Genomic DNA, 24,517 nt, shown 5'->3' with positions numbered 1-24,517 from the left:
ATTTAGTCGACTAAAACTAGACTAACACTAAGACATTCCAGGTGACTAAAATGGGACTAAAACTAAATGAAAAATATTCAAGAGACTATGACTAAAACTTGCTGCCAAAAACAACACTGCGCTGAAGCTGCCCTGCCCTGAAGCCCTAAGCTAAGAAAACTATGCCTAAACCTAACCTTATTCCTAAACTTAACCTCAGTAAAACAGTAAAACTATGCCCTAAACCTAACCTTATTCCTAAACTTAACCTCAGTAAAACAGTAAAACTATGCCCTAAACCTAACCTTATTCCTAAACTTAACCTCAGTAAAACAGTAAAACTATGCCTAAACCTAACCTTATTCCTAAACTTAACCTCAGTAAAACAGTAAAACTATGCCTAACCTACACTTATTCCTAAACTTAACCTCAGTAAAACAGTAAAACTATGCCCTAAACCTAACCTTATTCCTAAACTTAACCTCAGTAAAACAGTAAAACTATGCCCTAAACCTAACCTTATTCCTAAACTTAACCTCAGTAAAACAGTAAAACTATGCCTAACCCTACACTTATTCCTAAACTTAACCTCAGTAAAACAGTAAAACTATGCCCTAAACCTAACCTTATTCCTAAACTTAACCTCAGTAAAACAGTAAAACTATGCCTAACCCTACACTTATTTCTAACCTTATCCTCAGTAAAACAAATACAAGAACATGGAAAGTATGGAAAAACGAGAAAAAAGGTAAAGGACGGGAAAAAAAGTAATTAATTAAACAAAAAGTAAACATCATCTTATTGAGATATCATGGAATATGAAGGGGAAAGACGTGGTCAGTACCATATCCGGTCAGTAGGGGGCGGTGGTATGTTGACGGCCAGAGTTCCAGAGAGTTCCAGGACCTCCACAGCCAGCAGCAGAGAAATGTTGGACATCTCCGTGAACTTCTTCTTGATGTACTCGTTCTCCGTGGCCTTCTGGAAGTACTTGGACTTGGCTATCTTGTCCACGAACCTCAGGAACTTGCGACCCGTGCTGCCACCGGTGTGTCTAATGAGACGAAGACAGTAACACATGTACACTACATCACAATTTACAGCATAGGCATTTAGCATACGTTCTTATCCAGGTAACAGGTACGGTCGCCCCTTTTCCATCTCGCCCCACTACTCTACCTAGCTGTAAATAACAAACATAATTCATGTTGGTGATTATATAAAAGGTATTATCATATTAATTGATCATTGTTAATGATATATCCACAGGCATAATAGCATGATGATGCCATTACAAAACATGGGCTACTTGGAAGAAATGTGTTTAATAAAACTGCTAGAAGGTCCTAAATTAACTTAATGAAGCAGTCACCGTCTCTGTGACATGTTGTTCTTTCTACATTTTACAGAGTATAGAGATCGACTACTATACAGTCAAATAAATCTGTATACAAGATCATTTCAGATTTCAGAGAGGGAGGGAAATACTAAATTAACTGTTAACTACATTAAAACACTTTGTGGGGGCGAGTTGGCAAAGGGGCGAGTCGTTTGGTATTCCTTATCGAGAGTGTCACCACCAGTGGCCTTGTGGTCAGAGTGTCCAGTTTGTCCACCCTGAGATTGGGAGGTCAGGGTTCGATCCATGCCAAAGACTATAAGAAAAAGAATGGGGACCAATTTGCCTCCTTGCTTCTCTTCTCTCTCTCTGCTTAATTGGCACTGAGGGTTACAATTTACAATTACAATTTAGGCATTTAGCAGACACTCTTAATCCAGAGCGATTTACATTAAGCAATAACTAAAAGCATGGCAATACATCACATACATAAAAAAAAGCAGTTATCATGAGTCATACGTAAGCTAAGAACTTAACAGTGGAATATCTATATAATGAAACTATGCATGTATACTTAATAGTGCCATGTCTACATAAAATGCTATCTAAGTCTACATAAGTTGGGCCTTTGCATACGCCTGTAAGGTAAGTTAGCTAGGGCAAGTGCTACGGGCCATGATGGAGTCTGAAGAGGTGGGTTGTCAGACTACGGCGGAAGATTGGGAGTGAGGCTGCAGTTCTGACTGCAATGGGAAGTGCATTCCATGACATTCTAATGCCATATTGTGTCACTATTGTACACCTATGAAAACATTTCTGACGCAGCTTATGATATAAGGGGCATTAGAAAATACGGTAATACTAACACAGTATCTTTTAATGTATAATATCCCTGCTGAGTCATATAGGGCAGGGGTCCTCAACGTTTTTGGCTGCGGACCCCCGTGAAATGCTTTGGCCATGTCTCGGGACCGCCGCCCTGCCCCCCTCCACAATACAAACTGACTACAAAAACAACCTTAAAGGGATAGTTCAGATTTTTTGAACTTAAGTTGTATGAAATACTTGCCATTAATATAGTGGTTGCAACTGTATTAATTGATTGCCCGAGTCCTGTGGTGGGAGTTCTGCTCTGGTTTTGGTGAAATATCAAGTAGTTCCGGTCATTTTGTGGGGGGCACTGGGGGCCACGCAGTAAAAGTAAATTAATCCACAAAACTAACGTCATTTGTATTGTTGACCTATTTCTAAAATATTAGTGCAACTTCCGTTCTTTTTTTTACCCCTCTATCACACAGAACTATGTTTTTTGTGTCCATATCACTACGCCCAAAAAATAGTTCCATGTGATAGAGGGGTCAAAGTTGAACGAAAGTCGCGCTAATATTTTAGAAATAGGTCAACAATACAAATTACGTTCGTTTTGTGGATTCATTTACTTTTACTGTGTGGCCCCAGTGCCCCCCACAAAATGACCGGAACTACTTAATATTGACCAAAACCAGAGCAGAACTCCCACCACAGGACTCGGGCAATCAATTAATACAGTTGCAACCACTATATTAAGTATTTCATACAACTTAATCTGAACTATCCCTTTAATAATAGAGAAAATATATCGTAAATGAATACTGAAACCAGATATAATCATTAAGGAAAGTGTATGCATGTACTCTGTGTACTATGTAAACTCTTCATTTCCATTTTCCAGGCATTCACAAAAAGAAAAAAAAAGTTTTTTTTTTATAATTTGGGGGCCCCCCAAAAATAATTTGGCGACCCCCCCCTTGGGGTCGCGACCCAGAGGTTGAGAACCCCTGATGTAGGGTATCTTTTGCTTAACCCATTTTGACCTGAGATCAGATTCTAAAAATGTCTTCTACATCCTGACAGTTTTCTGAAAAAGCTGGTTCTTCGATTTTTCAAAAATAGCAGACCTACAAGCTCGTAGCGCGCCACTTGGTGGCGCGCTATGAGCTTGTAAATCTGCTATTTTTCAATAGCTAAAGCATAACATAATGCTAACACCTTAAGGGGTTCCCGCCCCAAAATGGGTTAATGTATAATATCCCTGCTGAGTCATATAGGGCTTCATAATAGGGGTTCTCAACTTTTTTGGGCGGGGAACCCCCGGAAAATGCTTTGGCCATGTCTCGGGACCGCCGCCCCGCCCCCCTCTACAATACAAACTGACTGCAAAAACAACCTTAATAATAGAGAAAATATATCATAAATAAATACTGAAACCAGATATAATCATTAAGGAAAGTCTATGCATGTACTCTGTGTACTATGTAAACTCTTCATTTCCATTTTCCAGCCATTCACAAAAAAAGAAAAAGGTTTTTCTTTGTTTTTTATAATTTGGGGCCCCCCCAAAAATAATTTGGCGACCCCCCCTAGGGGTCGCGACCCAGAGGTTGAGAACCCCTGATATAGGGTATCTTTTGCTTAAATAGACTTCAGCATGGGGTGAGAAAAGGTTCGGGAAGGTAACAACGTACCCATCAGCCACCGGCGGCGGTGAGGTTTTATCTCCCAGAGTTCCCTGGGGCTCAATGGGAGGGACTTCTTCTTCGTCGGACGAGCCGGCACTGGAGGACTCTTCATCGCTGTCAGCTAGAACACACAGCCTGGGTTTGGACCTGGAGAACACACACACGCACGCACGCACACACACACGCACGCACGCACGCACGCACACACACACACACACACACACGCACACACACACACACACACACACACGCACACGCACACGCACACTGAACTGAACCAAATGGAACCTTCTGGGTCCATTTGGTTCCATTTGTACGCTCTCTGAGTTACTGTGTGTGTACTGCCAGTGCATGTATCTATACACAGGCTATAGGCCCACAGGGATTGGGCCTTTTTTAGCGGCTAAAGGATGTTTCCCTAACTGTTTGAGGGTCACAGACCAATTTTTATGGGTCACTCACAACTAAAGTTTATTTTCCTACATTTAAAAATATATATATATATATATCAAAATATATATTTTTTTAAATAAAAAAGAAATAATACTTTTATACATTTTAAAAACAAACAAACACATCTAAGAAATTCAACAAATAATAATAATACAAATAGTAGTGACAATAGCCAATCCAAAAGCTCGCAATGCGGCACCAACTCGAAGCGACGCGCCGTGTACTTGTAGATCTGCTATTTTCACTATAGTTTGGGTCCCGGGGCAAACGTCTAATCTCTCTTTTGGGTTCTCGAGCTAAAACGTTTGGGAACCAGAGCTTTAGCCTCGCCCTATAGGCCTTATGCAGCCGACACTTCCGCGTTCAGCTTGGGCCGCCGGAACGCTTCCGGTCGGGAGAAACTCATTCACTGTGAACGTACGGTCGTGATTTTGTAGGAATAAAGTTCAGTACTTTATACAACACTATTTCATTTGATAATGGGATGCCATAGTTTTTCATAGTTTGTATTATTTGTGTTGCGACGTTGACATGATGACATGAGTTAGAAACGTCTTAAATCTCCTGTTAAAAACGAGAGCTCTTCGTGTATTTCTCCGTTGTTGCCATGTCCGCTTGTTATAAGCGACTTGGGGCTTGGCTTCTTTTCATAGACCTGGTTGCTTATTTCTCTCACACAATCTGGCAACACCGGTTGTTTACACTGCTGTGTAACAGCTGGAGACGAGACGTAGGTGTCGCCAAATTGTGTGAGAGAAATAAGCAATCAGGTCTATGAAAAGAAGCCAAGCCCCAATTCGCTTATAACAAGCGGACATGGCAACAAAGGAGAAATACATGAAGAGCTCTCGTTTTTAACAGGAGATTTAAGACGTTTCTAACTCATGTCATCATGTCAACGTCGCAACACAAATAATACAAACTATGAAAAACTATGGCATCACATTATCAAATGAAATAGTGTTGTATAAAGTACTGAACTTTATTCCTACAAAATCACGACCGTACGTTCACAGTGAATGAGTTTCTCCCGACCGGAAGCGTTCCGGCGGCCCAAGCTGAACGCGGAAGTGTCGGCTGCATAAGGCCTATTGGACAGCTCTGTGGGACAGTGGGGGCTTTAGCCTCACCCTATTGGACAGCTCTGTGGGAACCAGAGCTTTAGCCTCACCCTATTGGACAGCTCTGTGGGAACCAGAGCTTTAGCCTCACCCTATTGGACAGCTCTGTGGGACAGTGGTGGGTTTAGCCTCACCCTATTGGACAGCTCATTGGGACAGTGGGGGGTTCTTTCACCCTATTGGACAGCTCTGTGGGACAGTGGGGGGTTCTCTCACCCTATTGGACAGCTCTGTGGGACAGTGGGGGGTTCTCTCACCCTATTGGACAGCTCTGTGGGACAGTGGGGGGGTTCTCTCACCCTGTGGGACAGTGGGGGGGTTCTCTCACCCTATTGGACACCTCTGTGGGACAGTGGGGGGTTCTCTCACCCTATTGGACAGCTCTGTGGGACAGTGGGGGTTTCAGCCCCGCTGTCTTTGCCCAGCCTGCAGAGGTTCATCTTGGTCTCCAGGGTCATCTGAATGCAGCCCGTGTAGACCACCTCCATCTCCAACCACAGGCCTGCGCACGCGCGCGCACACACACACACACACACACACACACACACACACACACACACACACACACACACACACACACACACACACACACACACACACACACACACACACACACACACACACACACACACACACACACACACACACACACACACACACACACACACACACACACACACACACACACACACACACACACACACACACACACACAGAGAAAGAGGGGAGAGAGAGAGGCAAGGAACAAAGTACTGTTTTTATCTCTAGTCTTTGTAGCCCTCATGTTACTTAATGTTACGTTTCTGCTTTCTTCTTAGATCTTTTTTACAGTGGCGCGACGGTTTTTAATGCAAATGTTTGTGCATTTGTGTAAATACAATTTATTTATTATTATTTATTATCGGTCCTAAAACCTGAAAGTGAGTCCACGGTTCACCGTGGCCATTCGTTCGTACACCCGAGCTACACCAGAGAATGTGCGCGTGACGCATATGCACACTCCGTGAAAACAATGCACGCACATTTGCTCAATTTGTCTCAATTTGGGAGACAATATAGCATACATGCGCACATTTTGCGGGGCATTTATATCCAGGGCTCGCTCTATCCATGCGTCTTTTGTAGCCGGTATCATTGACATAGATTGGATCTTTCCAAACGCGCTGTACGCGCACAGTACATTCCATGCAGGTGCTTATGCGTTATGCTACGTTCAGACAGAGCTACAAAACAGACAAGTAGTGACCAAGTCGCTGTTGAAGTGTGGCTCAAGCCACACTGTAAATTAAAAGGGTACGTAAATACCTCTGACTTGTTCCTTCTTATTGCTGGGAAATATCCCTGAAGAGTTTCTAATACATGATAAATATTTAATCAAGATCCTCTTAGCGACAAGTAAGAAAGCGATCACACGACGCTGGTACCAACAGGACCCACCAACGAAAGAACATTGGATGGACATTACTGAGGAACTGTATGTTATGGAAAAACTAACATTCATACTTAGACTACAAGAGGATAAGTTCTATAAAAAGTGGGAAAAGTGGGATCTCTTCTCTCAGCCTAGCGATAATGCAAGTGGATTTCAATGAATGTATCTTGTAATATGAAAAATGCAGCTTTGTTTTTTTTGTTTTTGTCTTCCTCTTTTTGTTCTTTTTTTCGTCTTGTCTTTTTGTTTTGTTTTGTTGTCTGTCTTTTCATCAATACAAATTAAGTGAAAAAAATAAAATAAAAGGGTACGTAAAATAAGTCGCCCTATTTACAAATTAGCAAAGAGAGAAACAGCCGGTCAGCAAGCACACAACACGTAGCACCTTGTAGCTATGCTCATTAATTATAATTATTACAGTAAATTACCTCTGTGGTCCAGGGAGGGTTTGGACGTGCTGAGGACCAGCGGCAGACAGGTGCCCATGTCCAGGTCAGCCAGGGTCAACTCATTCATGAAGTACGGCAACTGGAAACACAAATAATAATTCATATTATAAATCATCACAACCACCATCTTAATAGTATCAGCAATTAGTTTCAAGTCAAGAGTCCAAATACTGTCATTTACGTTTGGTAAACCTTCCCGATATTGGGGTGTGGATATGCTCTATCTAACCCATTCTTTTGGTGTTTTAACTAAGGATTATGTTATACTTTAGCTATTGAAAAATAGCAGATCTACAAGCTCATAGCGCACCACCGAGTGGCGCGCTACAAGCTTGTAGGTCTGCTATTTTTTTTAAATCGTGAAAATGCGGCACAAATCTTTGAATATATATTCTTTCATAATACTTTTTTTTTTTTTCTCGACGTCAGGGCTAAATGGGCCAATATTTACTGTTAGAATACACAATTTATTCCATGAATCGACCATGAAAACATCCACATGGGACAACTGTCCGTGCCACCCAAACGGGTACAGGAAAACCTCTGTGGGATTATATATATGTCAGTGTGAGATTCATTCCTTCCTTCAGAGAGAGAGAGAGAGAGAGAGAGAGAGAGAGAGAGAGAGAGAGAGAGAAGGGGGGGCAGAACAATTAGAGAGAACAGAGGGAACGGCATTTTATGGGATGTTGTGGCACAGAGAAAGAGTGCATTGTCAGCACACACACACACACACACACACACACACACACACACACACACACACACACACACACACACACACACACACACACACACACACACACACACACACACACACACACACACACACACACACACACACACACACACACACACACACACACACACACACACACACACACACACACACACACACACACACTATAAGAGAAAACCGCAGCGCTGATGCTCCTAATGTCATGCCATTTGACCGTCTGTCTGTCTGTCTGTCTGTCTGTCTGTCTGTCTGTCTGCCTGCCTGCCTGCCTGCCTCTCTCTCTCTCTCACCCTGATCTTGCTGAGTTTCTTCTGGAGTTTGTGCGCCACCTGGTCCGACCAGTACTTCTCCCGCAGGAAGTCCCAGAAGATCCTTCCCACCAGAGAGTTAACCCAGGCGGGGTTGGCCTCTGAGGAGGAGCCCCCTCCCCCTCCCCCTGACCCTCCCCCGGACCCCCCGGAGCCATGCTGGGGAGGAGGGGGGGACCCTCCTCCAGCCCTGCTGCCAGAGACGCTCTCATCACTAGGGATCTGCATGAGAGAGAGAGAGAGAGAGAGAGAGAGAGGAGGGGGGAGAGGGATAATATTGACAGAGGGAGAGGAGAGAAAGGTTGAGAGAGTCAATAGTTGTTTTTATTTTTTTGGTGATTTAAACCCCTTTTCTCTCCCCCAATGTAGTCGTTGCAAGATTTGTTCCACCCCGTTTCCTTCCTTCCTTCCTTTTTGATGAATTGAACAAGGTGGACCCTCTTGTAAACAAGTGTAATGCTTAATTGGGTCGTCCACTCAGTTAACAGTCTTTGTATTGAGTTTGTGCTTGAAATGTACTGTCAGTCAGTCAGTCAGTCAGTCAGTCAGTCAGTCAGTCAGTCAGTCAGTCAGTCAGTCAGTCAGTCAGTCAGTCAGTCAGTCAGTCAGTCAGTCAGTCAGTCAGTCAGTCAGTCAGTCAGTCAGTCAGTCAGTCAGTCAGTCAGTCAGTCAGTCAGTCAGTCAGTCAGTCAGTCAGTCAGTCAGTCAGTCAGTCAGTCAGTCAGTCAGTCAGTCAGTCAGTCAGTCAGTCAGTCAGTCAGTCAGTCAGTCAGTCAGTCAGTCAGTCAGTCAGTCAGTCAGTCAGTCAGTCAGTCAGTCAGTCAGTCAGTCAGTCAGTCAGTCAGTCAGTCAGTCAGTCAGTCAGTCAGTCAGTCAGTCAGTCAGTCAGTCAGTCAGTCAGTCAGTCAGTCAGTCAGTCAGTCAGTCAGTCAGTCAGTCAGTCAGTCAGTCAGTCAGTCAGTCAGTCAGTCAGTCAGTCAGTCAGTCAGTCAGTCAGTCAGTCAGTCAGTCAGTCAGTCAGTCAGTCAGTCAGTCAGTCAGTCAGTCAGTCAGTCAGTCAGTCAGTCAGTCAGTCAGTCAGTCAGTCAGTCAGTCAGTCAGTCAGTCAGTCAGTCAGTCAGTCAGTCAGTCAGTCAGTCAGTCAGTCAGTCAGTCAGTCAGTCAGTCAGTCAGTCAGTCAGTCAGTCAGTCAGTCAGTCAGTCAGTCAGTCAGTCAGTCAGTCAGTCAGTCAGTCAGTCAGTCAGTCAGTCAGTCAGTCAGTCAGTCAGTCAGTCAGTCAGTCAGTCAGTCAGTCAGTCAGTCAGTCAGTCAGTCAGTCAGTCAGTCAGTCAGTCAGTCAGTCAGTCAGTCAGTCAGTCAGTCAGTCAGTCAGTCAGTCAGTCAGTCAGTCAGTCAGTCAGTCCTTCCTTCCTTCCTTCCTTCCTTCCTTCCTTCCTTCCTTCCTTCCTTCCTTCCTTCCTTCCTTCCTTCCTTCCTTCCTTCCTTCCTTCCTTCCTTCCTTCCTTCCTTCCTTCCTTCCTTCCTACAAGATCTGCTATTTGTGGCTGAATGCTCCCCCCAGAATAGGGATGCTGGATTGGTTAATCATCAAGTCTAAAGTTATTTTAAATCTGTCCTAATGGAAACGGATGTTCCCTCATGCTTTCCTCGTGCCATTCTGTATGATATACTGTACATATTTGCATACTGTACCCCCTAATATGACATAAACGTAGGGTTGTAAGTGGTGGTGACGTGGATGAAAATGTGACAGGGGTATAGCCATGAGACAAACAAAAACGTTTGAGAACCACTGCTACAGTATAAGCTACTCCCAGACAGTCAGAGAGCTTCAAGGAGACGCAAGATGCAGCTTACGGCACGCGTCTCCTCCGGGTTCTTAAAACAGCTGGTGGATGGAAATGAAGCTCGCGCGGCTGCAACTTGACGCGAAGAACGTAAACGCTTTGCCGACGCTGCAAGAGCTTCATGTCCATCTAACAGCTGTTTAAACATCCAGAAGAGACGCGTGCTGTAAAGCTGCATCTTGCATCTTCTTGAAGCGACTGTCAGGGAGCAGCCATAGGGGCCGTTTTAACCATACCTGAGCCACAAGTTACAACTACAGCCCCATTATTAAGTTCTAGTCAAAGTTTGATGTTATTTTTATTTTTTTCACCTTCTTCCGAGCCGTGGGGCTTCCCTGGTCACTGGGAGGCGAAAGCGGTCCCACCAGCCAGGGGCTGGGGGTGGGGCTACCGCCTCCTCCCGAGCCAACGAGATTAGACATGTAGGAGTCGTAGTCCAATCGGAGCCTCTCCTTCACGGCTCCCGGCAACTCCCTCAGCTCCTCGGTGCTTCCTCTGACAGCGTCTCCACCGCACACCACCTCTGAGGAATACAGAACAAATATTAAATCCAAGACAAATAAAATAAAATAAATGAAAGACTACAAAGCTGTTGCTTTGTTGCTACATTCGCCAGTGTTGTTTTCGGCAGTAAATTTCTATTTTAGTTTTAGTCGTGGTCTCTTGAAACGTTTTCATTTAGTTTTAGTCACATTTTAGTCACCTGGAATGTTTTAGTGTCTAGTCTAGTTTTAGTCTGCTAAATGTAAGCTGATCTACAAGCTCAGTGCACGGCACTGAGTGCCGCACTATGAGCTTGTAGATCTGTTATTTTAGAAAGAAATCGTGAAAACTTTGAATATATATTCTTTCACAGTGAACGTTTGGGGTGTATTTATATATTTATTATGTATTTATATTGACCATATGATGTCTTGCGTCGTCAATTACTGCCCTAAACAAACATTAAAGTCCATAGACTTGGCGGGGAAACGATTAACGTTGTACGTTCTCTAAACAAACATTACAAAAAAAAAATCACACCCGTGTGAACTGAGTGGTGCAACTCCCCCCCTTCCACCCCCCCCCCCTCTCTCTCATTAGCAGGCAACAGTGCAGCACTATCTCCCTCTCTCCGTTTTTGGCACGACAGCGCCCCTACTGGTACTCATGAGTCACACATGAGTCACACACATTAACACGAGTCACATAGGTGAACGCGAGTCACATAGATAGGTGAACACGGACATTGCTGTTCCTTGGAGTGGTTGCACCACTCAAAAATCCCATAGACTTGGCTTCCACATGACGTCGTCTTCAAAAGCCATATTGGAGGTGCTCAAAAAAGCAACATTTCTGGCCCCGACGGTTAGCTCAACAGTCTGGGCACCTAGGCTGCCAAGCCAGCCCGACGGCCTTTTCCGCGTGTCACTCCACATCTCTCTCCCCCTTTCCTGTCTGTCTACTGTCACTATCAATAAATGCATAAAAAAAAACAAAAAAACAAAAAAACAAATCTTAAAAAACAAAAAGCAACATTTCTGTATACGTGCGGCACCGTGCTGGACCATCTCACCCGGCCTGGACTCCTCCCTGCTCAGACTGCCGTCGTTGGCCACGCCGGAGGCAGACAGGAAGTGCTGGAACCACTCCTCCTTCTCCCTTCCTGTGCGTCCAAACAGGTAGAGAACCTGCACGGGGAGCTGCGGCGGCGGCGGCTCCGTCAGAGGGGAGGCGGCGGCGGGGGTCTGTCTCTCCTCCTCCTCCTCCTCCTTCTTCTCCTCCTCCGGCTGCTGCCCCTCCTCCAGGCTCTCCTCCTCCCCGACCTCCCCCTCGGCCAGGGCGACACAGATGGGGTACTTCTTGTTCCACACCCTCTTCCGGGCCAGGACGGGGGGCAACAGAGACACCTGGGGGGGTGAGGGGGTGGGGAGAGGTTTTAACCCATTTAGGCCTGACGTCGAAATTTAAAAAAATGTCTTCTAAATCCTGACAGTTTTCTTAAATACCTATGTTTCTGTATCAGTGGTGCTCAATATTTCTTGTCAAGGACCCCAAAAGTTATATGTAATATGCCTCCGCCGCCCCATCTGAAAATATGTTGTTGCAGGGACCCCCCCCAGAAGCAAAGATTTGAGTTAAAAACATTCGCTCTGAAAGAATATATATTCAAAGATTTGCGCCACATTTTGACGATCTTTCAAAAATAGCAGACCTACAAGTTCATAGAGCGGCACTCTTGAACTTGTAGAGTCTTTCTCAATTAAGGACACTTCGACACTAAGGCCTCTTTTAGACGGGAACGGTCTCCAGATAAAACGGCAAAAGTCCCGTTGCGTTCTCATTTTTTTATTGACCCTTTACACAAGAAACGCACACTTTATGAAAACGCTATAATGTCGCTATAGGTGGCGGTAACGGGCTGCCAAATAGACCAGTCACCCACGTACAAGAAGAAGAACCAGGTAGCTCCCCCTTCACGCAACCCTATCGGGTTTTGAATGACGCTTCCAGAACACAACGTGGTTGTGGCCGTCGCTCGCTGCCTGCTTTCTACTAACGCGTCGAGGTGACAGACAGGCTGACAGACAGCCACGGGATGGTTATATATTTTATAATACATTAGGCTATACATAAACGCTGCTGCCGCCTATCAAGGCATTTTAGTTACATCATGGTTTTACATTCACCATCGCTGATGAGCGGCGCTTTGTAGGGAGGCTTGTTCATTGTAGGATATCATATATGGCTCTGCATCAATGTAATAAACATATGCGTTGTGAGCCAACGTGAGCCATGATGTCATACGTTTTGCGGATTCACCGTTTTGCCTGTTTACACGGAGACCGGAGGAAACGGCGTTTTCAAAGATTTCCACTCTGTGGGAGGTGGTTTCAGTTTGTTGCGTTCTCGTCTAAAAGGGACACCAGCAAACAATACTTTATTTTAATGTTTTTTTGTGGCCTTTATTTTATATTTTTTATGGAGGGACAGACAGTAGGCTGACAGGAAATGGGGAGAGAGATGGGAGGATGACATTCAGGTAGGGCCGTCGGGATCGGGAGTCGAACCCGCGGCACACTGCCAGACTGGATTACCAGCCAAGGTGCCTGGACCGCTCAGCCACGGCCCAGGCCACGATATTCTGCTACTTTATTTTGCCGTTTCCTATGAACACCGTTCTCGTCTAAAGACCACCTAACTCTAGGCCGGGGGGAGCCCGGGATCGAACTGGGAACTCCGCTCCAACGGCCACTCTACCCCAGAGCCACCCAGAATGTCAAGTCTCCAGGTTTCCTTATGAGGTGCGGCCCTCATAAGAAAAACTGGAGACTTGACGTTGGTAAATTGGGTCTTATGATCAAAATAAGAACCTTATAATGTTATGTTATGTTTATGTTTATTCAACTTTCAGCATGATCACAGGTTTTAAAGACAGGTGCCATTAAAAACACTGAATTATTTTGCCGATCACAAATATAAAACTTCAAATCTAAAATGCAATAGCCTATCTAAAAATCCAAATGGTGTAAAACTCAAATCTAAAATCCACTATCATTTAAAAGTCCACACATATATGGGATTGGTGATTTTCTGTATCTCTCAGTTCTGCATGATGGGGTGTCCAGGTCGTCTCCATTTCTAGTTTGACGTCCAGAGATCTCTTTTCTGAGGGGAGGTAGCCAGTTCCTGAAGTTAGATTTGAACAGCTTCCTGGCGAAGTCAAGGCATAGGTGGGTGCGCCTTTCTGCTAGGGTGCACAATGTGAGGGTGCGGAGAGCTCCTGTGTATCCCGAGTACCTCCGGCCAAGAATGATTCTGCAAGCCCGTTTTTGGACTCTTTCCAGACTTTTAGTCTGGCTGGCAGTCAAGGAACTGTGCCAGACTGGGGCTGCATATTCCAGCACCGGGCGCACGTAGCCTGTGTAGATTGAAACCAATTCAAGGTCTTGGACCCCAAATTTCTTCAGGCGGCATAGGACAAAGAGCTTTCTATTGGCTGAGGTCAACATATGGTCTACCTGGCTGTCCCATTTCAAGTTCGCTTGAATGGTGACCCCCAGAACCTTTACTGAGTCACACACTTCTAGTATGTTTTGGTCAATGGAGAGTGTTGGGAGGGCCGGTTTCTGTCTCATGCCAGTGACATGTATGACTTTGCATTTTCTTGGATTCAGTTTCATTTTGTGCTCGTTTACCCAGATGTCCAGACCATTCAGGGTATTTTGGAGGGTGCAGGGAACCTTGGGCTTCCACGACTGGGCCATGGTCATATCATCCACATATTTCCAGTGGTGTGTTCCATCCCGGAGGGCGCTGTTGATCAGTGCTAGGAAGATTATAGGCCCTAATGGTGTGTAAAAGAGAAAATCAGGCCTGGGCCATGGCTCAGCGGTCCAGGCACCTTGGCTGGTAATCCAGTCTGGCAGTGTGCCGCGGGTTCGACTCCCGATCCCGACGGCCTTTACTGCATGTCATCCCCCCATCTCTCTCCCCATTTCCTGTCAGCCTACTGTCTGTCCCTCCATACAACATATAAAATAAAGGCGAAAGCCACAAAAAATAAACATTAAAAAAAAAAGAAAACCTGGAGACTTGACATTGGTAAATTGGGTCTTATGATCAAAATAAGAACCTAATAATGGTGTGTAAAAGAGAAAATCGCAAATATGCCACGGACAAGGACAAGCCTTTGCCACGTTCACGTTTGTGCGCGTGCACGGAGTACAGATATATTGATGACCCGCGCTGCCTCAATGCACACACCGTGTGGGACAGAGGACAGGTGTCGTCACCTCGGTGGTGACGATACACGACCGTGTCAGGTGACAACGAGGGTGTCAACAGCAGGGAGGAAGGTGGAGAGTTCAGGCGAGAGGTCACCTTTCCCTGAGTGTGTGCGTGTGTGTGTGTGTGTGTGTGTGTGTGTGTGTGTGTGTGCGTGCATGCGTGCGTGTGCAACTGTGCATGCGTGTTACTGTACTTGTGAGGACAAAATATCGTATAGTATAGCAGAATTGGGAGAAATAGAGGACAATTTTTCTGGTCCTCGCAAAAAAGAAAAAGTATTGTTTCGTGATTACAAAAGGCTTTTTGGAGATGTGTTTAGAATAAGAAAAATATACAGGTTGGACATTTTAGAGCTTAGGTTTAGGGGTTTTAAGATTAAATTAAATTAAGAGTTAAATGGGATTCATATAGTTGCCTGCCAGTGGAAAATAGACGATCCACGGCTTGAGGCTTACAGTCATCCTAAAATGTTGATGTCCTCACAAGTATAGTAATACAAATGTCTGTGTATGTGTGACTGTGTGTGTGTGTGTGTGTGTGAATGTGTGTGTGTGTGTGTGTGTGTGTGTGTGTGTGTGCCAGCCAGCACCCTGACCTTGCAGTTGGCCAGCTGGTAGGTGCATGAGCGCACAAACACAGCCTCGTGGGGTGGCTCGTCGAAAGCTGGGGTGGCTCGTCGAAAGCTGCCCTCCGGGGGATGTTGGCGCGCGGGTAGGCCAGACGCAGCCGGCTGCCCTCCAGGGTGGCGAACACCGAGTGGGTGAGGGAGGGCTGGTAAGCCTCCGGGTCGTAGCTGAACACCTCGTTCATCCAGCCCTGGAACCAGAGAAGTATGCTATTACCAACTAGGGCATTAAAGGGATAGTTCAGATTTTTTGAACTTAAGTTGTATGAAATACTTGCCATTATATAGTGGTTGCAACTGTATTAATTTATTGCCCGAGTCCCATGGTGGGAGTTCTGCTCTGGTTTTGGTGAAATATCAAGTAGTTCCGGTCATTTTGTGGGGGGCACTGGGGGCCACGCAGTAAAAGTAAATGAATCCACAAAACTAACGTCATTTGTATTGTTGACCTATTTCTAAAATATTAGTGCAACTTCCGTTCTTATTTTACCCCTCTATCACACAGAACTATGTTTTTTGTGTCCATATCACTACGCCCAAAAAATAGTTCCATGTGATAGAGGGGTCAAAGTTGAACGAAAGTCGCGCTAATATTTTAGAATCGTTTTGTGGATTCATTTACTTTTACTGCGTGGCCCCAGTGCCCCCCACAAAATGACCGGAGCTACTTAATATTGACCAAAACCAGAGCAGAACTCCCACCATGGGACTCGGGCAATCAATTAATACAGTTGCAACCACTATATTAATGGCAAGTATTTCATACAACTTAAGTTAAAAAAATCTGAACTATCCCTTTAAGCAATTAGTCGACTAGTAAATCCACTAGTCGACCTTGTTGGTACTAGTTGACTAGTTGATAAGAAGAAAAAAAAAGAACATTTGTAGGCCTCAAGATCAGGTAGATTATAGTTATAGTCACCTGCAATGTACACAGTTTTTAAATGTACACATATTTATTAAAAGAAAACATAATAATTACATAATAGGTAGTTAAACAACTAGTCGACTAGACGACTAGTTAGTAAACTAGGCAACTAGTCAACTAGTAAAAATGACTAGAAGTGAATGCCCTATTACCAACTGACTTCATAGGATCAACACAAACATGTCTCTGCATTTTGCGGTTCTTGAAAAAATAAACCTTTTATCATCATCTAGCATTATAAAATATCACAACAGGCATGTAACGCTTCACTCAACTCATGATACGATTCAAATCACGATACTATGTTCGCGATACGGTTTTTCACGATTCTTTTTAAAGATACAATTATTTTCTCTTACAACAAATATTTTCTTTATCTTTTAATGTTCTTCTCTAATTCTCTTTTCAATACAATTCTTATCATTTCTCTTACAAAGATCCTGCATTTTCTTCTCTTTATCTCTTTTCCCCCCCAGCTGTTTGCATCACGAATGCAAATCAAATTGCAAATTAAATTAAATCACCAGTTTGAATCCATTTTAAAAGGTATATTCAGTGATTTCACTTAAGTCAAATATCACTTATTTCTTCTTATTTTTTGGATAATCCTCCCTACTATAAAGTGTGCTGACCATATAAGGAGTTCCTCCCTGTCCCCAGTGAGCCCCTGGGGTCAAAAACCCTAGTTTCGGTTTGGGTGGCAAAGCCTTCACCTAATCAGGATGAGAGGGGCCTTCCTCCAATCATGATCGAGTGGGGCGGGCATTGGTGCACGTGCTGTTGGTCTGTTGTACTTCCCCCACTGTAGAGCGTGTGCATGTGCACATCTTGTTACCGGGTGGACCGGGGTTTTTTTCCAAATCACCCAAATCACTGAATGATCCTTTAATCGATTCACGATATATCATTACATGCCTACGTTTGAACAATACTTGACACACCTCTCTGGCTCGACTGAACGTGTGTGTGTGTGTGTGTGTGTGTGCGCGCGCGTGCGTGCGTGCGTGCGTGCGTGTGTGTGTGAATATCACAGCGCCGTCTGTCGAGAGAACAGTCTCAAAGGAGTATCTCAAAGAACAATAGCAGCCGTACGCGGATTTCTCCATGATCTGCAAGCAGCCACAATATATCTCACAGCACATTAACCTCCCTCTTATCACTGCAGAGATTTCATTGTCTTTGGAAATGGATGCTGTCCTCAAGTTCACCTTGTTGACTGAACACTGAGCTCACCGCAATTGGTATATGAAATCCACCTTCTGGTTGCTTGCTTATTCCCGGCCAATGCAACTCTCCTTTTGTGGCAGCGGTGGCCGAACGGTTTGCGGAGCGGTCTTGATACCGGAAGGTCGCCAGTTCGTATCCGCGGACCGGCACGTTAAAATTACCACCGCTGAAGTGCCCTTGAGCAAGGCATTGAACCACTACCATGAAATCTTCTATGAGCAGGGCCTGGCTGTAAACAAGTATCTGATGCTTAGTCCAGTTACCCTGGGTAAATATAGTAACTTTGCTTTGTGCTATGCTCATAATCATAATGTCACACGATTATCCAATTTACAAGCTACATCATTTAGCAGATGCTCCCCTAGTCAACAAATAACTGGGTATTTGGTCATATAAGGTGCCACGGAAATTATTAATTGCTTCAATGTAACTAGGATAACAGGTTTTAAGCATTGTCTAAAGTCTGAAAAATACGCAACATAGTGTATTCTCTCAGCCTCAAGCAAACCATATGAATATCTACAGTCTAAATAACATGTCTAAGTAACACGCATACAAGTATAATCTCTATCAAAAAAATAGGCAACAATAAGATGATGCAAGGAATGTGGTGTGCTAGGAACTATCCAATCCCCATTCAGACCAGACGTCGAAATGAAAAAAAAAGTCTTCTGAAAGAATATATATTCAAAGATTTGTGCCGCATTTTCACGATTTTTAAAAAATAGCAGACCTACAAGCTCGTAGCGCGCCACTCGGTGGCGCGCTATGAGCTTGTAGATCTGCTATTTTTAAGTAGCTAAAGTATAACATAATGCTTAGTTAAAACACCAAAAGGGGTTCCCATCCAGAATGGGTTAACAGAGGGACGTTTTAAAGCACACAAACTCAGACGCGCAGACACGCCACGCATCCTCCTAAAGCCGTCCCCGCTTCAATCTCACTTTAAGAAATTTGCTTCTTATGAAAATGATTGTATGATTGGTATTGCAGTCCTATAGGTTACGAGACATTATTTAAAACCCATTCTGGACGGGAACCCGTTTTGGTGTTTTAACTAAGCATTATTTAGCTATTGAAAAACAGCAGATATATGAGCTTGTAGGTCTGCTATGACAATGTGGCACAAATCTTTGAATATATATTCTTTCAGAAGACTTTTTATTTATTTTGACGTCAGGCTTAAATGGGTTAATAGCTGGTCCAGGCCTCTACAACACATTTGATTTGCCCTACGTCCACCTGCTCATTTCCATGTAGGTAAATCAGTTACCAAGGAAAACAACGAAAATAAAAGATTGGATTGATTGATTGATTGAAGAATTTATTAACAGTTTGTAGAATTACAGTACATTTCAAGCACAAACTCAATACAAAGGCTGTTAACTGTGAGTGGACGACCCAATTAAGCATTACACTTGTTTCCAACAGGGTCCACCATGTTCAAATCATCAAAACAGTTAGAGACGTACAAATAGACACTTCTATAGACAGAACAGGAATTCATCAAAAAAGAATTCATCAAAAAGGAGGTAAAAAGGGAAAAGAAATATATACAGTGAGGGGAAAAAAGGGGGGGGGCGGGGGGGGGGGGGGGGATTCAGATTTTACGGGGGCCAGTTTCGAATTGCAGCCATCCGTAGGTGCCCTTTGAGAGCGGTTTTGAAGGAGTCAAGGGATTCGCATGTCTTAATGACAGTTGGTAGGGCGTTCCACATTTTGGTGGCATAGGAGCGAAAAGAATTTAGTCCCTTGTTTGTGCCGAATCTGGGTTGTACATGGTTCGTTGCACTCCCTCTGGTGTTGTGGGTGTGGACTTCGTTTACATTAAGGAAGTATCTAGACAGGTACATGGGTATCTTGGTGGTGTATCGAATCTTGTGGACCAGACCCATTGCAAGATGCTGTACTCTGTCGTCGACCCTAAGCCATTCCAGCCTGTCGAAGTGGGCAGGGGTGAGGTGGGTTCGGGGGGCTAGATCAAGTAGGAGCCTGACCAGTTTGTTTTGGGAAGTCTGGAGCCTGGTTTTAAGGGCCTTTGAGGTGCTGTGGTACCAGGAGGTGCATGCATAGTCAAAGAAACCCTGTACAAGGGCTCCTGTTAAGGTCTTCAAGGTGTTTTTGTTGACCAGTGAGGAGATCCTGTAGAGGAATCTTGTTCTATGGTTGACTTTTTTGATTACGTTGGTGGCCATTTTATCACCGGAAAGATTAGCCTCCAGGATGGAACCTAGGTAGGTAATTTCATCTTTACGTGTGATAACATTGTCACCCACTCTAACCAAGAAGCCATTTGCCTTGCTGAGATTACTAATAGAGCCAAAGAGAATGGATTCAGTTTTTCCCAGGTGTAAAGATAGTTTGTTATCAGCGAGCCAGGTGCAGATTCTACCGAGTTCAGAGCTGAGGGCATTTTCAACCTGCAGTTTGTCCCTGTCCGAGACCAGCAGTGCTGAGTCATCTGCGAACAGGAACAAGTTGCAGTCACAGGCTGAAGTCATGTCGTTTACATATATTAGGAACAGTAGAGGCCCTAGTATGCTTCCTTGTGGAACGCCACAGCTCACTGGGAGGGGGGGGGACAGTGTTCCGTTCACTTCCACCATCTGTTCTCTCCCCTCCAGGTAGGATTGCATCCAGCTCACTGATGTGCTATCGAAACCAATTGCTTTTAGCTTGTTAACCAGTATGGAGTGGTTCACGGTGTCAAAAGCCTTTTGGAGGTCCAGCATGACCATGCCGCAGTATTTGCCAGCGTCCACCTCTTGTTTGATGTGGTCGCTCAAATAGAGGAGGCATGTGTCAGTGGAGTGGGATGTTCTGAAGCCAGATTGGAACTCGTACAATAATTTATTAGTGGCAAGATACTTTTCAACCTGTTCATAGACTATTTTTTCCATCACTTTCGAGATGGAACTAAGAATAGAAATAGGGCGGTAGTTGCCGGGGTCTAATTTACTCCCTTTCTTGTGCAAGGGGGTTACTTTGGCCAGTTTGAAATCTTGGGGGACCTGTCCCTGTTTGATGGAGAGGTTTACTATGTGGGTGATGATTGGAGCTATAGAGATGGCTGAGTCTCTGAGAAATTTGGAGGGAATGTTGTCATGGCCTGTGGCCTTGTGGGGTTGGAGTGGAGCAGCACTCTAGGTTTCTGTCCACTGATTCACAGTGGAAATCAGTGTCAGGTGTTATGCAACCGTGCGTCGACATGTGTTTCACTTTAGCAACACTTGCTGACCAAGTAAAGGACTTCTTGTACATCTAATAAAATATGCACACTTGAACTTGGATCAAGTTTCAGCTGAATCAATATACACTCGACGTGTCCATAACGTGTTATATAATATCTTATGACACAAAGGTTTTAAATGCAGTTTTACAGGCGGCTAGAACGTAGAACGTGATGTTTTCTTCATCAAATACGACCACAATTTCTGTGCTAGCCGATACCGGTAACAAATACTGATAACAGAGAATGATATTTATAATTTTAATTATATAATAATAATAATAAAGAGAGATGTGTGAATGTAGGCAGGTTGTCACACACCTGTCCTGAGTACAACTAATTAAGGGCATGCATCTTCTTATTTCCAATATTAGAACTAATGCATGGCAAGAACTGTGCACTTAGAAATAAATAACTTTGATAAAGATAACTTATTCAGCTGTGTTGTCTATTGGCAATAGCACACCCACAACACCACCTATAGAGCGTCGCAGTCCCGCCCCCTTTCCAGACCCAGAAAATAATTCCCCGTTCCTTTTCCTCATAGACTTTTCAAAAAGTATTTATTTAAAGACGCTTACGTTGACAAAGCCAACTGGAGTTGTGACAAATCATGACAATAAACACAATGTTTTGGGCCGATCAAATAATTTGTAAGAAGAAAAACAAAACAAAAAGTGTTGTACCCTGCCTTTTTCTTCTTCTTTCTAATTTTGTTCGGCCCCAAAACATTGTGTTTATTGTCATGATTTGTCACGACTCGAGTTGGCTTTGTTCGCAGCGCAAACGTCTTTAAATAAATATTTTTTTAAAAGTCTATGAGGAAAATGAACAGGGAATTATTTTCCGGGTCTGGAAAGGGGGCGGGACTGTGACACTCTATTCCTTGGGAGTGGTGATGTGCATGTGTGTGTGTGTGTGTGTGTGTGTGTGTGTGTGTGTGCAGGGCTGGACTGGCCACAGGACGTACCGGGCATAACAAAAAAAATATATATATATATATATTTTTTTTTGCCATTCTGCCAGTGCCATCATGATAATTTCACTGTACCTGTATCAGTGAGTGACAAATAAACCCTCTACAAAGGGTTGTGTAGTTGTCTGTTGGTTTGTATCATTTATGTTGTTCTGTAAAAGTGGTGGTATTAGGGCTTGTTTGTTTGTGTGTGCCTCGACGGAGTGGGCGGTAGAGTTTCTGCTATATGCGCACGTGCAATTTTTTGTTCCAGTCCAGCCCTGTGTGTGTGTGTGTGTGTGTGTGTGTGTGTGTGTGTGTGCACGCGCGTGTGCCTCTCACCTCCAAGACGTGCGGTTCTTTGAGCTCCTCGTCCGGTGGCTCGGCAGCCCGCGGGCCGACCGGAAGACGCGAACAACGAGCCCTCAGGTTGCGGTTGCGGTTGCCTCGCCGAGGGGCGAACATGAACACCACCACCAGGCCCAGCAGGAAGCCGCAGGCCAGCCCCACGGACAGACCCGTCACGTAGGGCGGCAGCGGCAGCACCAACACGCCGTAGGCCAGGATGCCCACGCAGAAGAACCAGCCGTAAGGCAGGGACCCCCCTGACCCCCGGGGAGGAGGAGGAGGGGGGGGGACCACCACCAGGCTCCGAGGCCGAGGCGGCCGCCGCGTCGTCCTCCCCCTCCTCCCGCCGCTGCTGCTGGGCCCTCGGCCCTGAAGCTGCACCACTTGGATGATGTCGCCGTACTCGCAGATCTCATAGCGGCCGTCTCCTCCTCCGCTCTGGCTGTGAGCCTCAGGCGAGTAGGGCTGCGTTTTATGAGTACAACATTTAAGTTGTCACGGTTAATTGTCATGGAAAATATTGAGATTATAACAAATAAATTGTATTTTGTTTTTTTGCAATGGATAAATTGGAACGTATGAAGAGAAGGTATATTTGGCGTTTAAGGCTTTCAGTCCAATGGAAACAAATATCTTAAATATACAAAATAAATGACATAATAATTGTATACTTAAATAATTGCAAAAATAGCTGATCTACAAGCTTACAACACGTCACTTCATAATGTGCTGTGAACGTGTAGATCAGCTATTTCGGCTTTTTTCATATTTGAAAAATGTATGAACATTTTCAACTATGACAAAAAAATGATTGTGATTATCTCAAATAATTGCGATCAGACAATTTATGTAATAATCATGACGGGCCTACTAACAGGTGAGTGGAAAGAGGATTTCGAGGCACTCTTATGGGCTCTCCTGAGGGGCGTGTCGCACACGCCTTCGGCCTTCCTCCGGCACCGGAGCTGCTGCTGCGCGTCGGGCTCGCCGGCGTCTTCGCTGCACGCCGCCATCCCGCTACCTTCCCCCCTCCCACAGCTCCCCCCCCCCAGGGGGGCGGCCTGCTGGGGGGCTTGGGGGGGGTCCCCTCCCGAGGAACGCCTGGCCTGCTTGGGGCTCTCGTCGCCCATCATCTTGCTCAGCATGCTCAGTCCCCGGTCCTGCATGGCCTCGGAGAACTTCCGCCGCGTGCCCTCCAGCTCGGCGATCAGCGAGCTGATCTCGGTGGGAGTGCGGGGGCTGCCCAGCGGGGGGGAGGCGGGCGAGGAGGAGGACCGGTGGTGGGCGTCGATCTCATCCACTCCCTCCGCCGCCGCCGCCACCGCCGCCAAGGCCTCGGGCCTCCTCCTCCGGCCCTCCGGGAGCTTCATGGGCTGCTGGGTGAGCTGCATCCAGGGAGGCATGTGGAGCCTGGAGTCCGACTTGGAGAGGTTGGCCTCGGGCTCGCCGGCGCCGGGGCGACACATCTCGATGGACGGGGACTTGACGAGGCCGGCGAGGAGGGGCTTGTTGGCCCGCAGGAAGCCGCACGCATCCAGCTCCGTGGAGGAGGACTTGACCAGGCTGCCGCCGGAGAGGAGCAGGCCCGCCACCGACGACAGGTCGGCCAGGGAGCCGGGGGAGGAGGGGGAGCGAGGCACGTGGAAGGCCTGGGAGGTGGAGGACGAGGAGGAGGGCTGCCTTGGGCGCACGTCCAAGCCCAGATCTCTCTGCTCCTCCAGGCTCACGTCTGACCCGCTCCCCCGGCCAGTGGCTCTGCAGGCCGTGTCTTTGGAGAAGGCCACGGCGGGACCCTCGTCGTCGTGGCGCTCCAGGTTAAAGACGAGCTTGCTGTCGTCCATGCTGTCGGGTCAGCCGGATCGTCCGGCATCGGACACGGGGGCGGCGGGACAGCGGGACGCGGTGCCGAGGCTGGGAGTCGAGCGCCGTTTGTGGGTTCCTGCAGGGAACATCCTCTTCCGAGTCTTTTCCATCCAGCTGGACACTGATGAAACCTTAGTGAGATGAACAAAAAATGTAAAATCATTATCACATGCCTGGCCTTCTATTAACATTAACCACATGAACCCTAGTGTGCGCTTATTCTGGGCGTCTGCTAGTAGGTGAACGTTAAAGGAGCATTCAGTGATTTGGGTGATTTGGAAAACCACCCATTCCCCCCCGGACTTTAAGTGTGTAGCTGATCTACAAGCTCACAATGTGTTGCATCTTGTTCAGTTGTGTTCTCGTTCATTGGCTTTTTTTGCAAGCACATTATTTTTGGTTTAAG

General features: G+C 45.5%; 1 protein-coding gene across 1 annotated transcript in view; it reads right to left on the bottom strand.

Annotated features, from left to right (window-relative positions):
- The window catches only part of LOC306937518 (testis-expressed protein 2-like), a 40,518-nt gene that overhangs the window by 3,712 nt on the left and 12,289 nt on the right, over window positions 1-24,517 (bottom strand). The window contains 11 exon segments of the mRNA XM_079521348.1: window positions 824-1,033; window positions 3,823-3,963; window positions 5,760-5,892; window positions 7,251-7,350; window positions 8,301-8,540; window positions 10,478-10,689; window positions 11,722-12,055; window positions 15,532-15,606; window positions 15,609-15,752; window positions 22,243-22,713; window positions 23,124-24,242. Of these exon segments, the coding sequence (XP_079377474.1) occupies window positions 824-1,033; window positions 3,823-3,963; window positions 5,760-5,892; window positions 7,251-7,350; window positions 8,301-8,540; window positions 10,478-10,689; window positions 11,722-12,055; window positions 15,532-15,606; window positions 15,609-15,752; window positions 22,243-22,713; window positions 23,124-24,089 (3,026 nt within the window). The 5' untranslated portion in view covers window positions 24,090-24,242.

This window comes from Electrona antarctica (genome assembly GCF_951216825.1).
Source record: "Electrona antarctica genome assembly, chromosome: 14".
Classification (NCBI taxonomy): domain Eukaryota; kingdom Metazoa; phylum Chordata; class Actinopteri; order Myctophiformes; family Myctophidae; genus Electrona; species Electrona antarctica.
This window is presented reverse-complemented; position numbering and strand designations above follow the sequence as displayed.